The sequence below is a fragment of the Argiope bruennichi genome, chromosome X1 (assembly GCF_947563725.1).
Source record: "Argiope bruennichi chromosome X1, qqArgBrue1.1, whole genome shotgun sequence".
NCBI classification, from domain to species: Eukaryota; Metazoa; Arthropoda; class Arachnida; order Araneae; family Araneidae; genus Argiope; species Argiope bruennichi.
Window position 1 is genome coordinate 69,205,683 of NC_079162.1, and position 23,059 is coordinate 69,228,741.

General features: G+C 30.8%; 1 protein-coding gene across 1 annotated transcript; it reads right to left on the reverse strand.

Moving 5' to 3' along the window:
• Positions 1-21,632: 21,632 nt before the first annotated feature.
• Positions 21,633-21,956, reverse strand: LOC129959260 (uncharacterized). The gene has a single exon (XM_056072082.1). It carries the CDS (start codon positions 21,954-21,956, stop codon positions 21,633-21,635), a length of 324 nt encoding a protein of 107 aa, XP_055928057.1.
• Between the last annotated feature and the right edge of the window lie 1,103 nt (positions 21,957-23,059).

Consider the following 23,059-nt stretch of genomic DNA (forward strand, 5'->3'; position numbering starts at 1 on the left):
GGTTGTGTGTCATTCTGTTCTTCGTATAATCAGCGGTTTGTCACTTAATATATAAATTTTCCCTTCAACTGATATTTAATAATATTTGGCAGAATGAATTTATAAATAATTTTTAAAAACTACACATTTTATTTATTGCTGTTAAATAATTCTCGAGATTAAAAATAATCTTGTTATAAGAATTTTTTAAAAATACTTGTATAACATGTTCAATTATTCAAAATATCGGAACATATGGCATGCATAACATGCAAAACTATTTATAAGAATATAGTCTCATTAAAACAAAAACAAAATTAATTATGAAATGCTTTAATATTTGATATACAGGGTGTTGCCGAATTCGACCGACAAAATCATAGGAGGGATAATAGGCATCAAGAAGATAAAGAATCACCATACAACATAGGGTCCCAAACAACGTTTAGTAGGTGAAAATCGCAAAAATATAGAGTCCGAGAATTGTTGGAAACTGTAAAAAATTAATTTAAAAAATAATAAATGGAGTTTTAACTATAATTGTTGTTTAAGTGAAAGCACATTCTTAATTTTTTTTTCTTTTCTTTTTTTATGCTGGTAACTTATGAATGAAATTCTATTTTATTTTTAAAAGTTCCTTATATTGAGATTCGAAGTGAGATGTACTGATTCTAAGGAACGAGGCTAAATGCTCATCTGCCAGTCTACTGCTGAAATTATTCTTTCTAAGGTTCATAGATGAAAACACTTGTTGACATATATAAGATGAAGCAAACATAGCTCTGATTTTCTTCGCGTGAGATATTAAATTTGGAAAATTTACTTTCCATAAAGATTTGTAAAACTCTAACTTTTGCATATTTAGAAACAACTGCTTGAGATGATTGTTAGATTGCAACTCAATTAATTCAAGCTGCATAGCTGAGCTCACTGCTTCACAATTTACGTTTAAAGGCATGGAAAAAATATCCAATTCTGTTTGAATGGCACTGAAATCTTGAAATCTAGGCTCGAACTCAAAATGCAGTTTTTTTAAACAGTCTTCATAATTCTTAAGCTTTTCTTTATTTACTGAGGGTATTGAATTTAACCTCGAGAAATGAGAAAAGTCGTTCTTAGCTAGTTGCCCAGAAAACAGATTGTTTTAGTTTAAAAGCTTTGAGATGGGCCCAGATATCGTCGATAAATTGATTTTTCCCTTGCATCTTGACATTCAAGTTGTTCATATGACAAAGAAGTTCTGTGAAAAATTCAAAGTCCGGAAGACTTTCTGTATCTTCTAACATTTCGCACTCCGCAGAACACTGTTTCTCATGGAAGAATGATGCAATTTCGTCTTTCAGCTGCCAAACTCGCTCGGAAACACGTCTTGCACTACCTTACTTTCTTGTAATACAGTACATCAGAGTATTCAGATTGCACGGACTGAAGACAATCTCGAAATTGCCTGTGAGTAATCCTACGGGATCGAATATTGTTTACAAGCTTCACGACTGCATCAAACATTGGTGTCATATTCAATGCAGATTTACACAGAGCATCTTGATGTATAACACAATGTAGAAAAACAACATTGTTCCCGGGATAGTTTTGATTAAAGAGTCCAAGAGATCCGGATTTTTTCCCTGTCATTTTTGGTGCTCCATCGGTCCTAATATTACATATATTTGTTATAGGCACTTTCATAATTAAAAGCCCTTCCTGAAATTCACGAAAAATATCACGTCCCGTTGTAGTTCCCTTTAAAGAACGCATGCACGCCAGTTCCTCAGTAATTTCAAAGTTCTCATCGACACCTCTTATAAACAATACTAATTGAGCAGTATCATTTATATCAGTGCTTTCATCCATAGTTATGTATAAAGCAAAATTTAAAGTAACCCATCTTTGACTATAATTGTGATGTCAAATTTTTATCGATGGTTTCGATTCTAGAAGTCACCGTTTTTCGAGATAAGCTTACAGTCTCAAAATTATTTTTCTTGTCTGGACATAAAACATCACAAACTTGGAACATGCATTGTTTAACAAACTCCCCATCACTCAGAGCTTTATTATTTTTAGCAATATTGTATACTACAATGTAACTTGCATGTGTAGCTGCTTCTTGGATAGTGTTTACCTTCTTGAAAACATTTTGTTGGCCTGATTATCTTTTAAAAAGACTTTCAACTTTTTTTTTTCTTTCTGATTCGGACATTTCATCGTAATTGGAATTCTTATGCTTAGATGTAAATTGACGACAAATGTTATATTCTTTGAAGACTGCTAGAGTTTCATTGCAGATGAGACACACTGGTTTATCTTTAACAACTGTAAAAAAAAATATTTTCAGGACCATTCATTATTAAAAGCACGGCACTCCAAATCAACTTTACGTTTTTTAGTAGACATTTTGGGGTTGAAATATTTTACGAATAACCCAAACAAGCACTAGCCTAACTACGCTATACTTTTAATACTTTCACCACTATTCACAATGATGCTATATGCCCGTATTCTTTCCATACGCAATCAAAAATATTAAAACGCGCGTCTTAAGAAAAGCCGCTGTCTGGAGTTTAAAATGCGCAGTCTGCCACATGTGAGGTTTAATTCATCTATAATGGATTCACATATGTTTGCTTCCGAAAAAGAGATAACGCTTGTTGGCGCCAGTCTATAGCAATAACTAACAAAGAACTTCCGCTTTTAACACTTTACCGATTGAAAGCTGACAGTGCTTGATATTTTTGTCGATTTATGTTTTGTAGAACAAAAATAGAAAAAGTAAAAAGATCATCAGTCCTTTGAAAAAAAGAAAAAATAATGATATTTAACAAAGTAGAAAAGAAGATGGATATAAAATAAATATTTCTTTTACTTTCCATCGGACCGGCGAATTAAAAGGTATGTGGCAGTTTTAAACCCGCATTGGAAAAAAAAATTACCTCCCAAAAAATGGTAAAAGTTTCACAAGTTCAAATTATAAAAGAAGACGAAAGATACGCAAAAGAACATATATATATTTATATAAAATCAATGAAAATAATATAAATGTTTTTTTTTAATGCAAATAGTCAGATTATTTTCCTGGCCCGTGCTAGTTTATTGGCAAATGAAATGAGGTGCAAGCGATGCGTTTGTAATCCACGTTTGGTTCTCGTGAAACAAACAAATATGTTGATGGGTTTACTTGGAACTGTAAGAAACCTTGCAACGCTTCCCGATCGATTAGATCGGATTCCTTTATTAAAGGCTTTAAACATAGCCTAAAACAAGTTGTCATTATTATATACAAATATATTAAACGTGGCATATTTTCAGATATGGCGTATGAGACAGATATCAGCAGAAAAACAGTCGGAGAATATAGTGAAAAAATAAGAGACGTAATAGTACGTTACATAATAAGTAATAATGACAGGCAGGGTGGCCTGACTGAAGATGGAAGGCCAAAAATCATCGAGTTAGACAAAAGTCTTTAAGAAAAGAAAGTATAATAGAGGTCGGGTAACTACAGGGCAATGGTATTTGGAGGTATCGAGCGGGCCAAGTAAAAAGCCGTTTCTTGTGACTGTAACCAATAGAAATGCTAAAACAATGCTGAGAATTTAGATGAATATGTTCTTCCTGGGACTACAATAATAACAGAAGAGTGGCGTGCTTATAGAAGCGCTCTCTCTAATAACGAAGATTTTGGTCACTAACAAATTAACCATTCCAATCATTTAACCATTCCAATCATTTTTCCCCAAACGATGTAAATATTCATACGTAGAATATCGAGGGTTTTTGATCCTTAACAAAAAGGTTTCTACATAACAAACAAGGAATACATCAGGACAGAGGCAGCGATATCAGGGGGGCAATCGGTAGCCTCTTGCCCCCCCCCCCGTCGGCGAGCGATTGAGAGTTTTGTCGGCAAAAGTGTTTACCGCTTCAGGACGGTTGTAGAGAGAGGCGCATTATCGAATATGGTTATTTAAAAACACTTCAAAGTTAATTTATTGTAAACAGTCGAAATATCCAAGAAACGGCTAAAGTGTTTTCATTATATTTGGCAAAATAATCGATAGGGTGGTAGGTCAATAATATCCCGTATTTTGCGGACACTTTTTGCTAGACCGACTAAGAACTGGATGTTAAATACATTAAGTTCGCAAATTTTCGGACATCTAAGTCATATGTCGTTCATTCACCTTATAATTTGTACTACTTTTGGCAATATAACCGATAAGGTAACAAGTAAATAAGCTATCGATAAGGTGATATGCTCATTTTGCTGGTAATTTTTGTTCGGCCGGCTATGAACTCAATGAGGTGAGTGTCGAAGAGTTAAGTTTCAGATATTTGATTGAAATGTCTTTCATTTAGTTTACAATTTGCACTAGTTTTGGCAGTATATCTGATAAGTGAATAAGATATCGCATTCTGCCGACAATTTTGGGGATGGCCAACTCTTAAGTGAATATTATGAATGTCGAAGACTATATCCACCGATTTTCAGACATTTGATTCAATTGTCATTTATCAAGCTTTTAATTTGCACTAGTTTTTGCAATATAACCGACAAGGCGGCATGTGAATAAGATACAAGCCATGTCGTATTTTGCCAAAAAAATTTTGACCAGTCGTCTGAGAATTCAATGCGGCGGTTGATGTTACGTCCAAATTCTCAGTTATCTGATTTAAATACTATAATGTTCATTTAGTATATAATTTTTATTTTATTTAGCAGAATAATTAATAAGCATGCTAGTGAATAAGACGTCATATTTTTCCTGACTAATCTTTGTCCTTCGGCTAAGATTTTATAAATTGGGAAGGGGGGGGGTCGTTTTCATCGAACACTTCGATTACCTGTCAGTGAAATTATTAGAGAAAATGCTTTTATATTAGTCATGAAGAGGACGATAGAGTTGTTTTCCATTATTCATCATCCGAATTCAGGTTCTAAAATCAATCACCATCTTATTCATCTAATTGTTTCTTCCTCGGTAACGAATTGGTAAATTTATTTTATTCATTTCACTATGAAAATTGTCTGACTATAATCTAGTTAACGGTTAAACTAAATTTAATAAAACACTATTTTCTTTTGACACTCTAATGCATATGCGTGCTAAAAAGAGTTACTTTTCTGTAGCCAAATTATGTGAATTCATTATAAATCATGGAGTAAATAAATTGCATAACTGTAAATTAAGTTTATTTAACAGTAAAATATTTGTTTTCTTTTCCAATCTAATTTGTCAGTTTGCAATTATTACATTAAAAAATATTACCGACTGCAATTGTTGATAAAAAAAATGTGGTATGGTAGCTTTTTAGCTACATTAAAAGAGTTTATCCAAGTATGCACTAAATTTGTTAAATAAATTACTACCTAACTTCTTCAGACTCTACATTCAATATTATGATTATGTAATTGGAGAACTATAGTTTGTTGTTGTTTTTTTTCTTTCAATTGCTATTCGTGGCAAAAACTATATAATTTCAGATGCTTCTAAATTTTTAATAGACTGGTTAAAGATGTCTTGATGACTAAAATAGTTATTCATAGAATATTTATATACAGCACATTAACCCCTTGACATACGCTTTTACTTATTTCTTTATTAGATGGCAGATCTCGACAATTTTTATTTTAATCCCAAGAATAATATAAGGACATATGAGGTAATGATGCGTTTTCAAGTGATTATTGCATCTTAAATTACTTAATATTTTCACTTAATTGCAAATTTAAAATTTAGTAATTTCATACACGAGTCAGACTCGTTATTTATACGAAGGGGTTAAGAAAAACTAATGCATGCAACTGAGGGAATAAAACTCATTTTTTGGGAGTAATATTAGCTTGCACTAATTTTTAATTAAAAATTACTTAACCATAAGAACGCATGCCTAAAAATGAAGATAGGGGAATTCATATTCAAGATATAATTGTTTCTTATTAAAATGCATTAGTTTTTTAAGCTTAAATATATTTTGAAAAATAAATACATGGGAGATCTAATGTTTAAACAATCCATTTTTCATAAGAGTATTTTTCATATCTTACATAAAATAATGAATTTGTACATATATTTACAAAATATATTCTAAAGCCTTCTTAAGAAACAACATCATTGTATCTTTTCCGCATTCTATATTGTTCGCTTCCGAACTATAGCAAATTTTGTTAAGCACGCGCACATATTTTCCTCGGATTCGAAACAACCTCTGAATTCCTGCTCGTTTTTGCAATCCTTATTTAACAAATATTTTAGGTAGGGGACTATGCTGAAAAATCGATATTTGGCGAAAAGATCGAATATTTTTTATTTATTATTTATTTCTAAAAAGTTTCTTTTATAAGACTTTTGTTTCGACATTCATTTTACATAGCTTCTGATATAGTGCATGCGCTTGTTCATTTACCATGACACAATCTGTGTTTCTATCTATATACTATAAATTAGAATGCAATATAACCATATTTTTTTCTAAAAATGGATGTCAGAGAAATTAAATCGCAAGGGTCTCATAGTTTTAATTTAGTATAATTATATTAACGTCCCATTTTAAAGCAACGCTAAGGCTATTTTGGGACGGACCTCGTAATGCTGAGTCGCGGTCAGATAACGAGGACGGCGCCTGAACTGACAGCCTTCTTTCCAAGTTTCCACACCACACCAGTGGGAGGACGTTTAGCTCCGATGAATTTAGAATGCAACATGCCCGCTTGCATGTCAGTTCTTCGGTGAAAGCGGCTCTCGAACGTGAGGCCTCTGCATCAGAATCAGTATTTTGACTACTTGATGCAATTTATTTGGGAATTTAGGATAAGTAAAAACAAAAGATTTAATATGTTACTTAATTTGCTAAAAATAAATCATTAATGTTTGTGCACTGTTTTTTTGCTGTGTCGTTTTCTTACGCACTTTTTGGGCAAATTTTTTTTTTTTTTCCAATGCGGACTTAAAACGGCCACATACCAATTAAAATTCTATCCGCGGGCCGTAGTTTGACCATCCCTGATCTAGGGGGTCGTAAATTATTGAAAACGGAAAAGTAGTTTAGAACCCATATTTGCAAAAACATTAAAACTTGAAGAAAAATAAAAGCTTTAAAATGTCAGGAATTTTATATAAGCGTGTAGTGTGAGAACTGGGGAGTTTTAAAGATATCCTTGAAAAACTGAACTGGGAACCAGAAAACATCGCTGCAACATCAGTACCGATTTTCGTAGAGAGAGTTGTCAAATTCGGAAGACAAATTCAGAGCAAGGATAATAGGCATTAAGTAGATTAAAAAGAACCAGAAAACATTAGGTCGCAGATCATGCTTTTCAATGAAAATCGCAAATTGGGTGGAGTTCGCTCTCTGGATGCTTGATGCCACTCCGGATGATGCACACTTTTCTATTAGAGTTTTATTCTCGGATGAAGCCTGATTTACAAAAGAAGGTGTCTTCAACACGAACAAAGTGAACATTTGGTCATTCGAATATTCCCACATCGTCGAACGTACAACACAAGTTTGATATTAACATCTGGTAAATCTATTTGTACCGTATCTTCTGCCTGAAAGCCTCAGCGGCACAAAGTACCTCGTTTCTTTCCAGCATGTTCCTCCGTATTTACTGTAGCAAACACCGACAATTGTACGCCAGAAAATGTGATTAATGCATGATAGAGCACCAGCACATTTTAGTTATATTTGTGATATCTGACTTGTTGTTTGCGAAGGAAGTTTAACGACCATCAATTCTGCAATGCTCATTAATGAATACCTACTCGCTGCTTTTATTTTTCTCGAACGCATGAAAAATTTACATACGAGAAGGCTTATTTTCGATGAACTTGTTCCTAATCCTCGCATTCATATGGCTATTCTCTTCGCCAGACTCATTATCTTTTCAGCGTCTGATTTGAGATTTTCACTGAATAAATATTACCTTCGACCCTATGTTTTATGGTAATTTTTCATCTACTTAATACCTATTATGTTTGCTCTGAATTTGTCTTTCGAATTTGACAATGCTGTCTGCGAATATCGGTACTGATGTTGGTGCGATGTTTTCTGGTTCCAATTTTAGTTTAGCTTGAATATCTTTCAAACTCCCCAGTTCTCTCACTACACGCTTATATAAAATTCCTTACATTTTAAAGCTTTTATTTTTCTTCAAGTTTTAATGTTTTTGATAATACGGGTTCTAAACTACTTTTCCGTTTTCAATAATTTACGACCTCCTAAATCATCAAATCCGCATGTTACCAACATGCAAAAAAACTTTTTAAAATGTACTTTCACTTAAAAAAAAAATTCATTGTTGAAACACCATTTGTTATTTTTTTTTATTATTATTTATTTTTTACAGTTTCCAACAGTTGTCCGACTCCCTATGTTTTTGCGATTTTCACGTACTAAATGTCGTTTGGGACCCTATGTTGTATGGTATTCTTTATCCTCCTGCTATCAATCCTCTGAATTTGTCTTTCGAATTCTGTAATACCCTGTAGACTACATAAAGAAAATTGACTATTTTAGAATTAATATTCTAAAATTTAATCTACTATTAAATTTTGTTAATATTAAATCTTGATTTAACCTTTAAAATAGTATTTGAGGGCAAGCAAGTGTCAAAAAAATACTGGGCACTTTTGAAATGAGCATTTAAGAAATTTAGAGAGCACCAACAAAATTTAATTTACTACCACTCTTTTAGATTATAATTTTAAAGTATCCATAAAAAAGGTTGCATATGGAACATTGACTAATATTTTGGTTGATCTGCGCACACTGATAATAAGTTATAGGGAAAATAAATTTTTTGTATAAAACAAATCTTGAACATCAGTAAGTCTACTATTTTTAATATTATTCATTGGTTCAAGAAAACAAATGGTGTTGAAAATAAGCAAAGATCATGCCTCTGTAAAATTGACTCTGAAATGTAAAAGTAGGTTCTGGAAATACATAAACTGTCATAAATATTTTAAGAAATGATAAGTATCATGACAAAATGCCTCATAGAAAGCCCTACATTAGCAAAACAAATCAAAAAGCTAGATTGGCATGTGTTAAAATATATATAAAACAGTCAACAGAATTTTGGGAAAATCATTTTTGGTAAATGAAGGCAAATATAACATTTCCGGATTGAATGACAAAGATACAGTTTGGTTGGTGCACGCCAAATGCAACCTTATGTATGAAATTTTTTCAATCTATTGTAAAATATGGATATAGCATTCAATTAGTCTGTGGTTGCATAGCAAGCTCTGATGTGGGGAACTTAGACATTATAAAGGTACAATGAATAAATATGTCTACCTTGACATTCTCAATAGCACTTTACAATAGAGTGTGACCAATTTGGGAATCTCAAAATTTTTTATGTTCTACTAGAATAATGACCAAAAACATACTGCTGATATCTGCAAATTATGGATCCTGTTCTGGTGTCATTAAGACTCTTGCCTATAGTCAAGATCTCAAATTCTTTAAACATGTGTGGATTTATTTGCAGCAAAAAAAAAAAAAAAAAAAATCGATGGACACAATATTTCTAACTTACTGGAGTTAAGGAAATATCTGATCAAAGAGTGAGTAAAAAGCAGCAAATTAATTTGTGCTAAATTAATCGAGTTCGTATCTAATGACCTACAAGAGGTTATAAAGTCTTGATTTCTTTTACTATAAATTGTAATAATAGTTGTATTTATATATGAATATTGTTTTAGTGACTATGATTTGTGTTTTTGAATATGCAATATACTTTTTCATTTATATTTTTAATATATGCAATTTTGAATATGCAATGTACTTTCTTTTTTCTTTTATATTTTTAAGATATATATTATAATAAAATCCTGTTATATGGTATTTTGCTCTTGTACTTTTTTAATCGACTGTATTTCATCAGAGAAATTAAATTTTCACTTTCAAATCACGTTTGATTTCATGGAAATGATGCCAGCATTTTATTATTAAGCAACAGCTTTCATTGTTAAGGTAATTATTTTTTAATGAATTTAATTATATATAGAAATACAAGTTTAATGTATAATACAGGTTATATACAAGTTTAATAAAGGTTTTTAATTTTATTTAATGTAAACTAACAACATTAGAAAAGCAAATTGCATTTTATTCAATATTTTATTAGTTTCACTGATTAATTCAGTGATCATTTGACTTGATGGTTAAGGTTTGGAGCCAGAGTATTTCGGTGTTGAAACCCTCTAATCTATAGAAATGAGGTAAGCAGTTCTGGAGGACTTTAAATCTGCTTGAGCAATTTGGAATGTTAGTATGATGTAAAAGTTTAGCGAAGAGGTTCTAGCTTGTACATCATCCTTGTCATCTAACCACATTTTAGAATTATGAGGTCTAGGGCATTTCAAAATAGCTCCTGTACTTTAAAAATGGGATGTTAATATAAATAATGCACAGTTTCGAGAAAAGATACAGTTTTAACTGTATTATATAGTGGAAATGTTTTTTTTATTATTAATACAGGCTCTGTAGAGTCTCATTATCCAACATTCTCTTATATATTGGAATGTCAGATAAATGAATAATAATCATTATTCATGATATTGATTCTGAATTAAATGAAGCTCCTAATTCAAAATATGTTCTTTCTAATTTTTGCTATCTTAATTTGGTATTCCTAGTGCTATTTTTTGGGGAGGGTATCAAGATTAGTGTTAGATAGACACTTGGGTTGTTGTACGGTTACTGTGACTGAAAATTCGAACTGACAATTATGGTAATTAATGTTTTTGTTAATCTTCAGTAATAATTTATGTATTTTTTTTTCATGTAATAAGTTAAAGTTTTCTTTGTTTTCCATAAGACTGATTCATTTTGTAAATAATAAGATAAAAAGTTGTTTCAAAGTACAAGAACAAGGATTAAACAACAAAAAACTGATGGCCGTGGTACTAGAATGATTAGATTAGAAGTATGGGATAAATTATATGAAAGCAGACTCGAACTCGAAAACTTTATGTATGAACATTATACTTTTTCATGAGTGAATGTGATACAACTGCTATTAGATGTTGATCTGCATAGAAACAACTTGCTGTCATACACATGTTTTGTGTATCTGAATTTGCTGTAGTGTTGTGTTACATTTATTTGACAAGCTTTAGTAAAATTCGTTTTGATTAATAGTAGTTAGTTAGATTGCTTTTTATTTTTCAAATATAACATGAAAGGCAATTATATATATTAGAAGTTAGTTGTTGCCGACACTAACAAAAACAGAGTGTTGTGAAAATTTCACTTATGGGGCCTTGAAACAAATTTAATGTAACAAAACAATAACTTATTACATTTTCTTGTTCATGGCATTGATATTATTAAGACTTGAGGAATACATGAACATTTTAAATAATTAAATTTTTTATGAGGCTGATATTTTAAGCACAGAAATAGTATCTAATAAATAAATTAAAATCATAGTTGTATAAATTTACGTAAATAAGGACATTTTGTGTGTTTTTTTATTCATTTTCTCAAAATCTTTTATGGGAAAATTCCATGAATGCCATAATCATATAGTATTAATCATATATCATATAGTATTTCCATATAATCATCATAGTTTAATTTATTAGTTATTTAAGATTTTTTGGATAAAATGGCTTAGGAGGTAAATTTTTCTTGATTAATGTAAGATCTAAAGTATTTTATTATTTTCTGTCTTGGAAAAAATCTTTCTGAAGATGTAGTGTTAATTGATATTTTCGAAACGATAAAGAAAATTTCGGTACAAGTAAAATAAATTATTTTTAAATAGATATTTTAAAATTTCTCTATTGTGGTCCAGAATAACAAAACTCGAAAACAAATATTATTTCTTTAAATAAATCAATATTATCTGTAATTTCTTCAAAAGTTGTTTATGAGTTCTTGTAACACTTAAAAAGATCATTCTCATTTAATTACAACTGTTCTTAAATATCAGTAAAAGATTAATTACTTTCTTCTCAATAGCAGATTATAGTGTAATATATATTAAAATTGTTTTAAAAAATACACAATTTAGTCATAAAAAGTGCATGAATTGAATTATATTTACAAAAAAGGAATTCTACATCAGTTCTAACTTGAATTAAAAGTCACCATACATTCTGATCGTTAATGAAAAGCTATTGCCAATTACAGTTTACAAAGAAAGAGCAAATGATAATATCACTAAAATGCTCTCAAAGATATCTAAAAAATTGTGATACTTCATATTTTACACATTCGAGGCCTCATTCAGATCTCATTTCGACAATGGTTTTAGAGTAAGATATGTTGTCATTTACTTTTAATTTATCTCATAATATCACAGAAATTTCAAAAATATTTCACATTCTTTATTTAGTCCCAAAATTTGAATTTGAAAGGAAAGTTGATTTTTCAAAATGTCTCCAGGAACTGAATTCAAATTTTATCTTCTTCAGAACCTTGGATGTTGTTGTTGTGCAGGATAAGTATTTTCATACCTTTATATAAACTTCTTGTATAATCTCCATTGTTATGTCTCTTCCTCGAATCTTACTCTTCCTTTCCTAATATATATTTTTTTAATTTTTGCTTATAACCCATTTATTCTTTCATTCTTGTTCTCTCTTGTCACTTTCATAAACATCTATGTAAACATATTTTGAAATAATAGTTATTTGTTTCTTCATGACTCATGCCATGCAATTCTAATAAAGTTATGGAATGCACAGTTAATTGAACAAAATTTATTATTTGCTTAATAATATTAATAACTTTTTTAACTAATGTAGAAGGCAGCTGATATTGTGTTTCTGTGAAATTAAAAAAAAAAAAAGTGTTTTTATATGCATAATGATCCAAATGTTGTTTGACAATTGGATCAAATTTTACAAATTCCTTTACAGGACCAAGATCAACTGTGATGATATACATATGGGTGATTTATTTAGTTTCAAATGACATCCTATTAGGTAATTAGTCATTACAACATAAATACAATGAAAAACATTTTTTTTTTACTATGTTGGCATTTGCTATCTAAAATTAAAGCAAAACTGTAATACTAAAGTAAACTAAACCTAAAACTAAAGTAAAAAGGTTGAAGTGAAGCTTGCACGGTAATATCTATATATCCAGATGGGAGAGAAAAAAAAAAAAAAAAAAAAAGGAAAATGAAAGCATTTCTATTTTGGAAAACCTTAGATTCCTTTTGTGCTCATGCTCCTAACCTCAGAAGCCTGTCTTTATGTTTATTTCTATAAAATTAGTTCTCTTATTTTCTTTCCTGAGTATCTGACATTGAGAATCCACATTGCTATTTTGAGACTCTAGGGCATTATCTGAAAAATTTAAAAAAAAATAATTGTTTGGAATGAGGTTGATGCACGTATTTTTAGCTCTTAATTTATTAGGTTAATGTTGTTACTGCAGATTGAAATATTTTTGCAATAATGGCACTTTTATCTTTTCATAAATATATTGCCGCATTGAAAAGAGGCAGTCGACTCTCCATGGCCAAATGGCCATAACACTCTCTCTTACGTAAGTTCGAATCCCGCTAGAGACAATGCGATTCACAGTGTGTGTAAATATTTAATTCCTTGATTTTATGTTTTCCTTTATTTCATGTTCCAGAAGATTCTGGACATTTCTTTAGTTTACCAGACAAGTGTTCTGGGCTTTTCTTACTGTCTCCAGAAAAGTATTCTAGAACTTTCCCTGCTAGTATAAAAGCAAAAGATTTGTCAGTCACTGTGTTCTGAGTTCTGAGTTAAGTTAATAAATTGGTTTAGCTCTACATCTTGTGTGTATCATTGAGTTCCACACTAGAGTACCTACATGACAATATATACTATACTGTAAAATTAAATTAGAATATCATTTTGAAACTTGTGTTATGTTTTGGCTTTCATAATTCTTTTTTCTTATTTATTACTTTTCTTTTCTATAGTTAGTATTTTTTAAAGATTTTTTTTTTTTTTTCATTTTAATTTTCTACATACTTTAAAATGCAAAACAAATAAGTCAAAAAAATTTTTGGAAGGAAAATATTGTTTTCATTATAAACTAAATTATTTGCAAAATATAATTATTTTTTTTAAATTTGTTTTGCTGTTTAAATGCTCTTTGCTATTGGAATAAACTTCGATGATTTTCAGATTTTATGAATATCTTATTTACACAATAGCATATCTCAGTCCATCTGTTCAATAATATCACCAATAAATGAAATCTCTAATTATTAAGACATGATACATAAATGCCACTTCATGAAATATTTAATTAATGAACATTCTTTTTATAAGTCTTATATGTGTGTACCAATTTTAAGTTTTCACAATTAAAGTTTGAAATTTTTTCTTAAAATTTTTGATAAATTGTTATATTTGTAAAATATTTTCTCCCTTTCTTTGTGATTTAAAAACTTTCTGCTTTTCTTTTCAATAAATAGAATAATATATAATTGTTATCAAAGTTATTTTTGTATAAATGCAATTATAATGTGTCCGCATTTTGTTACCATTATATTTTATTTTATATTAAGATGTTACAATTAATTTTTAAAATATTAATTGTAACAAAATTAAATTATTGACTTACATTTTAGACTGAAAATTTAATCTATAGTATAACAATACATTCATAAAATTATGGCAGAAACAAAAATAAGAATTACTTTCCAAGTTTAAAAACAGTGATTTCTTATTCAAAAACATAAGCCTTTATTTTAATTAATTTTCTTCATTTAAGGGGCGAGGGTTAAAATTTTACTATCCCCTAAAGGAATATTTATGTGAAAAAATGAAATTAATAATCTAATTGCAATCATTCTGTTCTTTTTTACTTTAGCCTGAATGCAAATATATTTAAAATAGTCAATATTAACACTTCTGCTGCCTTGGCTATTTCAAAAGCATGAGCTTAAATTAAAAGGGTGGAGAAAAGGTTTTATATATTTAATCCAAACCAATCTGTACAATTTGTGTATCAAAATCTTCAATGCTATGAACAGAACAACTCTGGAAGATGAGCCTAGTTGAAGTAGAATTTATGCTTCATACTGAAGACCATCCTTCTTTGTTTTTCCATACATTGGCCAATTTAATGATCTCTTTTTATCATTCTTTGAGGAATGCAAGCTTTCAAATCTAATGGATTAAGACCATCAAGTTTCTTTATGGCAGGATCTGTTAATAAAATGTACAATTGAATTTGATTCTGTTAATCGATAATTTGAAAGCGCATCTAGTTCATTTAGAAGAATTTAGAAATGTGATTGCAATTCTACATTGTTGTTCTCATCATGGTACAAGGCGTTGAGATTATATTTCTTACCTTTTTTTTCAGTATGTTTGCTATTTAAAATTAAATGCGCTTCCTTTTTGGAGAATTTGCAAGAAAAAATTTTCATTTTATATATATCAGTAAATAATTTTTTATCATTGACTTTTGAAAAATACTGTTTTAAATATTGTAATTTCTATAATTCTGTGAATTAAATAAAACAAATGAGTTTCTATTACAATAATTTGTTTAACAAATTAATAATTCAATATTTTCTTTTACATTTATAACATGTAGCCGATTATTTCTCTCAGAAAATTAACAAGAAATTTAAAAATTATTAATACTTCTATTAAATGTTATATTTCTTTGACAATGAATAAAGCTGAAAATAAACGATCCATTTAAGTTTTAAAAAAAATTACCAACAAAATTATAAGTGCTTTTGGATGGGAGAAAATAATAGGTCTCATCCTGTTATTTATTTATTTTTTCTACTTCTTAAAATGTTTAAATTAAAAACATTATATTTATTTTGCATTAGGAAAAATCTGTTTCAAATGATAAAAATTTATCAACATAAAAATAAATTTTTGCTTTATTTTTATAGAGAGTAATTTGTTGTATGACTCAAAATTGTGTAATTGAGTCATTATGAACGAGATATAATAATAAAATAAATATATTCATGTACATCTGTTTGCCTTTATTATTATTAGTAATAATAATTTTGCTTTTTTTGTTGTTGTTGTTGTCTAATTGGATGACACCTGTTTTGGGAATGTTGTCGCAATTATTCAACTAAGGTCAATAGAAAACTTGATTCTATATGTTAATCTCTTTATGCTTATAAAATTGCATTTAAAACATAAAAATAATTAAGATAAAGTTATGGACTATCTCAAAACTTATTATTATTGAAATTTTCAAAGTTGAAGAATTCATCATCAAACTTTTTCTTTGCAGAGAAAGAATAAATATATAACGTATATAATATTAAGAATGATAAACTCCAAGCTGTCTGTGTTGCCAAATGGAAATGTGTTATAAAATGAAACTTAGTGGGTTGATATCTGTGTACCTATATTTGATACGTTTCTTTAGATTGAATATCATAAGCAAGAAAATAAAATAATTGGAAATTCATGTCAGAAATCGATGAACAATCTATCCCATATCATGTGAATGTAAGCATGCTAACTTTTAATTCAACTACTAAACATAAAATTGTATTAAACATAAAGAGGAATATTATATTAAAAATTGTTTTAGTGTTATTAATTATTGTATTTGTACATGCGCATATGTCATATGAAAATACATGTTAATTACTAAGACTTCAATTTTTAAATTATTGTCAAATCTATGTTTCTTTGATTGTTTGCTCGAATAACGTAAAAAAATTATTTCTCAACGAATAAAAGTAGAGGAAATTACAGTAAATGACTAACTTCCAATTAATTCCAGACTGTTAAATGTATGTATTGAAAAAGAGTCAACTGGTTGGAAACATGAGTTTATTTACTTTCCTAAAAACATTCAATGTAACCATATAACATTTTACAGTTATGCAGAGTTTTAAACATAGATAAAAAAATATATATATGTTATTTTATATTAAACATTTTGAAGTATCCGAGCTACTATTATTTAACATATTTGAGGATTCCATTTTTTTCACTTCAATTCTAGTTCATTTGATACATTCATACTTATGTATATAAGGCGCATTAAAGGTATTTCTTCTGTTGGTCGTCAAAACTCATTATTAGAGTATGCATTTTTAGTACCTTACCCCCCAGAGACGTTAGATAATCTCCACGTCCTTTTTGTAGAGTAATGGTGTTTGTTCAATTAATATTCCACCCTTTTTAAAAACTCGTAGGTGGAAAAAAAATATGGTAAGCAAATATGGTTTAATAAAATTTCGTAAGAAGGTTTGAGTAAATAGTTTTCAGCTATATGACATGGCCGATTATCTCTCAGCAGGTCAAGATTGAGCCCTCTAGGACCTCTCCCCTGAAGGCATTTATTTCAATAGAATGAAAAAGAGCCTAGAAGAGTATTTAATATTAAAACGTTTAATGACGAAAAAACGAAGACACACACTACACCGTTTGGAAGAAAAATGCCAATAATATGAATTAATGATGCCAGCAGCAAAAAAGTAATAAATGTTGTCATACAATATATAGTTTAAGAAATATACCAAGGAGGGATATAAACACAAATTTAAAACTGCAACATTTCCTCTAGATTAGATTTTTCTTAAACTCAATCTAAGTTTCTGTTTCAGCATATCTGTCTTCTTCACACTCTTCAGCTGAGTTCGAATTTGATTGCTCATATGAAAATATTTATAACACTTCCTCTTATTTCACGCAGAAAAAAAATGCTTCAGTTCTATATGCTCATGTTGTTCTCACGTAATATGGTTTTTTGGCTTAGACTGTTCACCCTGTTTGTTGACAAATATTGTTTGAGGAAGCACCGTGAAATGTTCACCTAGAATTTTATGGAAAACATTTTGAAATCACAGCCTTGGCAGCATTACATATCGACTGATATTCTGCTTTTACTGTAAAAAGAGTTGTTCTTTGCTTCTTGTTGCTCAGTGAGTTGGCGCCTCCTACGTGTATTGTAATGTAACCGTTTAATGATAGATGATCAACCTTGTCATCAGCTCAATTTGAATCGTAGAACATTTCTTAATTCTTTCCTATCCTTTCTAAGGTTAGTTTGGCCTCTTTAATCAGTGCAATTGTGTCATTAAAATCCAACTCCAACCAACCATTTAATCAGTGCAATATAACGAGGTATGTGTTGCCCACCAGACTAGTATTCTTTTCTAGGGCAATGAATGAACTGACTGGTGTAGATAGTAGCAAACGCCAAATCTAACTTGATCCTTCTGCTAAGTATAGAAATCCTTCTGCAGTTTGTAGATATATGCATTCTCTTTCAGTAATTAACATGCTGCCTTTAGGTGCTGGCATGTTCTACTTTATCAGTGAATCCAAAGGTGTTGATACTCCTTTAGAATTTAAGTGCCATTTGACTGCAAGAGGTTCGTAATGTATGTACTGTGTGTCCAGCAGGAGAACACTTCCCGCCAAATGTCTATGTTTATGGCGGTAGCTAAAGAAACAGGCTACTGTAGGAAGAGTTCAATTCGTGTAGGTAGAAGTATACATTCAAGTTTCTTACGCTAACATGTTTAGCTCCACATTGGCGATATTTTATATTCTTACATTTAATTTTTGAAAACAAATTCAAAAAATGATTCACTTAATTCAAAATTATATGAATACTCGGAATCTTGATATTCCTGCCATATGTATACAAAGAAGAACACAAATCAAATGGAAGAACTGAATAATTCGTATGCCTAACGATTGCACAGTAAGAAAATATTTAAGTAAGAAATCTAAAGCAGAATCACACACGACAAAAAATTAAGCGTCTTCATTTCATTATTTTTAAATTTATGTAAATAATTAATATCAAATTCTCCGGAGGTAATCGATTACAGACCGATCTATCTAATTTAACATAAAAACTATAGTGAACTATTTTCAATATGTACAATCTTTCTGAAGCATAATTAACTTCAAAAAGTTTATATGTAAAAGTATTTTGAATTTGAAAATAATTCAAGTATTCATTCATGTGCTGAAGTTTTTAAAGTCTCACCCGTCTTAAATTGAAAGGACATTTTAAAGGATGTGAAATTTAAAAGACAAGAAAAATAATTATTAAATAATGAAATGCAGTTAAGATTAACCAAAGAAAAGGTTAATATAATATAAAAGAGGTAAGCTAACTGAATATAAAGACACATGCCACTGTGGCTAAAACGAGAAGACGAATTATCAGCAACTTTTTTTATCGCTTCAAATGGACGCCAAAAAAGGAGGAGGGAAAAAAAAAAACAGACTTCCGTCCGATTCCTCCTATTCAAAATGGATCTTTCTTACCGAAACCTGTTTCTATAATGCTCGCCGTAAACATAGACATTTGGCAGGAAGTGTTCTAATGGTGGACACACAGTACTCTAGTCGGAAGTCATTGAGTCCTCCCTGTGTCTCTCCATTTTGGATTGAGACTAAGCTATATATTTCTCCCAAATCTTAATTTTAAAGGTAGCTCCAAAGGTGTACTTAAAGTTTTGGATAATTTTCAAGCAGAAGTAATGCAAGAAGATAGAGACACATAATGCACGATTTTTTGAATAACCAATATTTTTGCTATTGTTATTTTTTAAATATTTGTTCCATATTACTGTTATTTTCATCACACTTTTAATTAAAAATCATTTATTATTATTATTAATAAAATTTATTAATTATAATTAATATTTAATTTATTAATTTAAGTAAGGTGTGATTGACTTAATTTATCAATTTGAGCTAAACTTTTAAATTTGATTTTTTTCAAAACCATTTATTTATTGAAGTAAAGTATTTTTTGAAAAAATTGAAATAAAAAAAATGTAATTTCTTTAAAATGTTCACTTTTGTTCTGCTTTTACTAATAGATGGCGCCTGTAGAATGAATGCCAGTAGAATGTTTTAATACGATTGACTTCAGAAACGTTTTAACTCATTATATATATATATTTACTCATTATATATCAATTTTCAGTTATCTGTATGGGAACAACAAATATAGATAATATCATATTTAACTCATCGGATTTATTAAAGATTTCTTAATACCAAAATCAAAAGTGGAAATTATTTAACTTATATATTAAATTTGTGTTAACTAATTTTATGTGCTATGTGAATTATATAAGAGTATCTTATAGAGTCAGCTTGGTTTTTACACTCTTAATAAATAAACAAACCATAGATAGTGTGGTGAAAACTTATAAGCCAGATAATAGCTACGAAACACGGGTGATTACTTTTGTCTTGTTACTCGGCTGCGAACCACAAGGTCCCAGGTTCTATCCTCGCTCATAACAATCTGCTACATTGGTGACCTCGGACGATGAACCTTCATACAGCTGTTGTGGCACCATCTACCCACAGCAACCCAAAAGTCGTCAGATTCACTTGACGCAGCAACACTAAGTCGTCAGACTTACTTGACGCAACAGTAACCACTCACCCACACACACTCGCCAGAACGCTTGGCTCTGCTCAAATGAGTACAGGCGCATTAGACTCAACAGCTAATACATCACCACTCAACAGCCATTTCGTTCGTCTCACCTCCGACTCACTGGAGGCAGAGTACTGTGGTGATAGCTTATAAGCCAGACAACAGCTACGAAACACGGGAAGTTACTTTTGTCTTGTGGTCCGAAGCCAAGTAACAAGACCACAAGATCCCAGGTTCTATCCTCGCTCATAATGTTTACTCCTCACACAACACATCGACGGACCATATTATTTACTCCTCACACCACATCCATTTTGTTAATTATCTCTACTATATTACTCCTCAAAAAAACCACGCCATGTTGGACACATACATTTATTACAACAGAACAGAGAAACATACATCAACACATTGCGTCACGTGACTATATTGAGTCACGTGATCAGGCGGGATGGAGAAAAGCGCGCGAACATTCTCTCCCCCCCCCCCGTTGATATGTTTTAAACATTTAACTAAACGTTTATTATCACATCACAAAAGATAAAATTTTAACGTAGAAATTACAATAAAATATTAAACATTGCACTGTTAAAAAATACTTCTAAAAAGATAACTAATAAAAACGACAATTTTCAATACAGTGCACAAGAATTACCTTATGACAAATTGTGCGACCACTTAGTGGCCAAAACTTTTCTAGAACAATACATAATAAATTCGAAGCACCAACATGCAAATGCTTCTTGTGATAATAGTCTAAAATAATCATAGTAAATTTATTATCTTTTGGCAAGATTGACGGATGTTTTGATACAAAACTTAAATTTGAATTTTCTAGCCAGCTCCAACCCTCAAAATACCATAATCCAAAATCGGGTTGAGGCGTTTTAACTTACTGTTTGGAGAAACGAATCCTTTGAGTTGCAGGTTTTGAATATCTGCAGCAAATTCTTACTGCTGCACCCCTTTAACCAAGAAATTCTCAGCTTTTTTCAACTCACTGCTGCTTAGAGGACCTGTAGTACGCCCAAGTGGATTTCGGGCGTTGTCACTAAACCTAAAAATGTAACTAAGAACACGCAAAATAGACATATAATTATTACTAAGCTTAATTAATTCATACATTAAATGTCCTTCAGTAATATTAAAAATTTTAAAGTTTTTAGAATTGTTCTTAATTTCAGCATTGAACTCTTCATTAGTTTCTGATACAAGAACTGGATGATTAGGGTAGTTATGATCAGCAAGAAATTCAGGTCCATTCCACCATAAGTCACAAGTTTCTAGGGGTCTATACCTCGAGATAAGATGTCAGCTGGATTTTGCTCTGAGGATACATGATGCCACTGTTTAGTACTTGTATTTTCTTGAATCGTCGCTACTATGCTTTGGACGAACTGTTTTAAATCTATTGGTTGTTTCTGGAGCCACGCAAGCACAGTAGTAGAATCCGACCAATAGTAGACACTAGTCTTTGTCGTTTTGATTGCTGCCATCACTTTTTTCATAAGTTTTGATAACAAGACTGCGGCGTTCAATTCTAGCCTGGGAATCGTCAAGCTTTTAATCGGTGCTACTCTGGATTTACTAGCAACTAATTTAATCATAGTATTTCCTTGTGCATCACTTGATTTGCAATACGCCACTGCTCCATACCAGCGTTCTGAAGCGTCTGCAAATCCATGAAGCTCTACACTCGTTGGCTGGTCAAAGACTACTCGTTTTATAATCAGAATTTCATTTAGGCTTTGAGAGCAATTAAAAAACGTTGCCATTCTCGATATTCTGAGTCAGGCAGAACATCATTCCAATTAATGTTTATACGCCATAGTTCTTGCATGATCATTTTGGCTTTAGCTATGACCGGACCCAGAAGGCCAAGTGGGTCAAATATTAGGGCAATAGTTGACAATACTTCTCTTTTAGTATACAACTGTTTCGGCTTGACAGCTACTCGAAAAGCAAAACAATCTTCCTGAGAGTTCCATAAAACTCCCAATGTTTTTGTTCCCTCTTCTTTATCAAATTTATAACTATCTTCTGATGACCTTGATTCATTCCCAAAATTGGTATGCCACTTATGTAATTTCAGTGCTGCTGCCTGCATAACTTCAATAAGTTGACGCTGTAACTCCTTGGCACCCTCTAGCGTTGAAGAGCCACTAACTATGTCATCCATGTAAGTGTCATGCAGTAGAATTTCAAACGCCAAGAGAAATCTGGAATTTTCATCTATGGCCAATTGTTTAAGAGTTCTTATGGCAAGAAAGGGAGCGCAAGACGTCCCATAAGTTACAGTTTTCAACTTATACGTGGTAGGCTCAGCGTCAAAATTTGTTTTCCATAGAATTCTCAGAAGATCGCATTGATCTGATTCAATGAGTATTTGCCGATATATCTTTTCTATATCGGCGGGAAAGGCAAATTTGTGTCGCCGAAAACCAGTAATGGTCGTGAATACGTCCTCAATAACTTCTTTCATCAGAATGTCATTTAAGCTAATGCCGTTAGTTGTAGGAGACGATGCATTAAAAACTACACGAGGTTTAGTGGTCGGCTTTTCTGGACGAAGGATTCCATAGTGTGGTATATAATAAGAGGAAGATGGTTCAGTTGTCTCATCAACATTCTCCATGTGACCTAACTCCTCGTATTCTCTCATAAAATCTAAATATAACGGCAAGTAATCTGAATCCTTCGACAGACGATT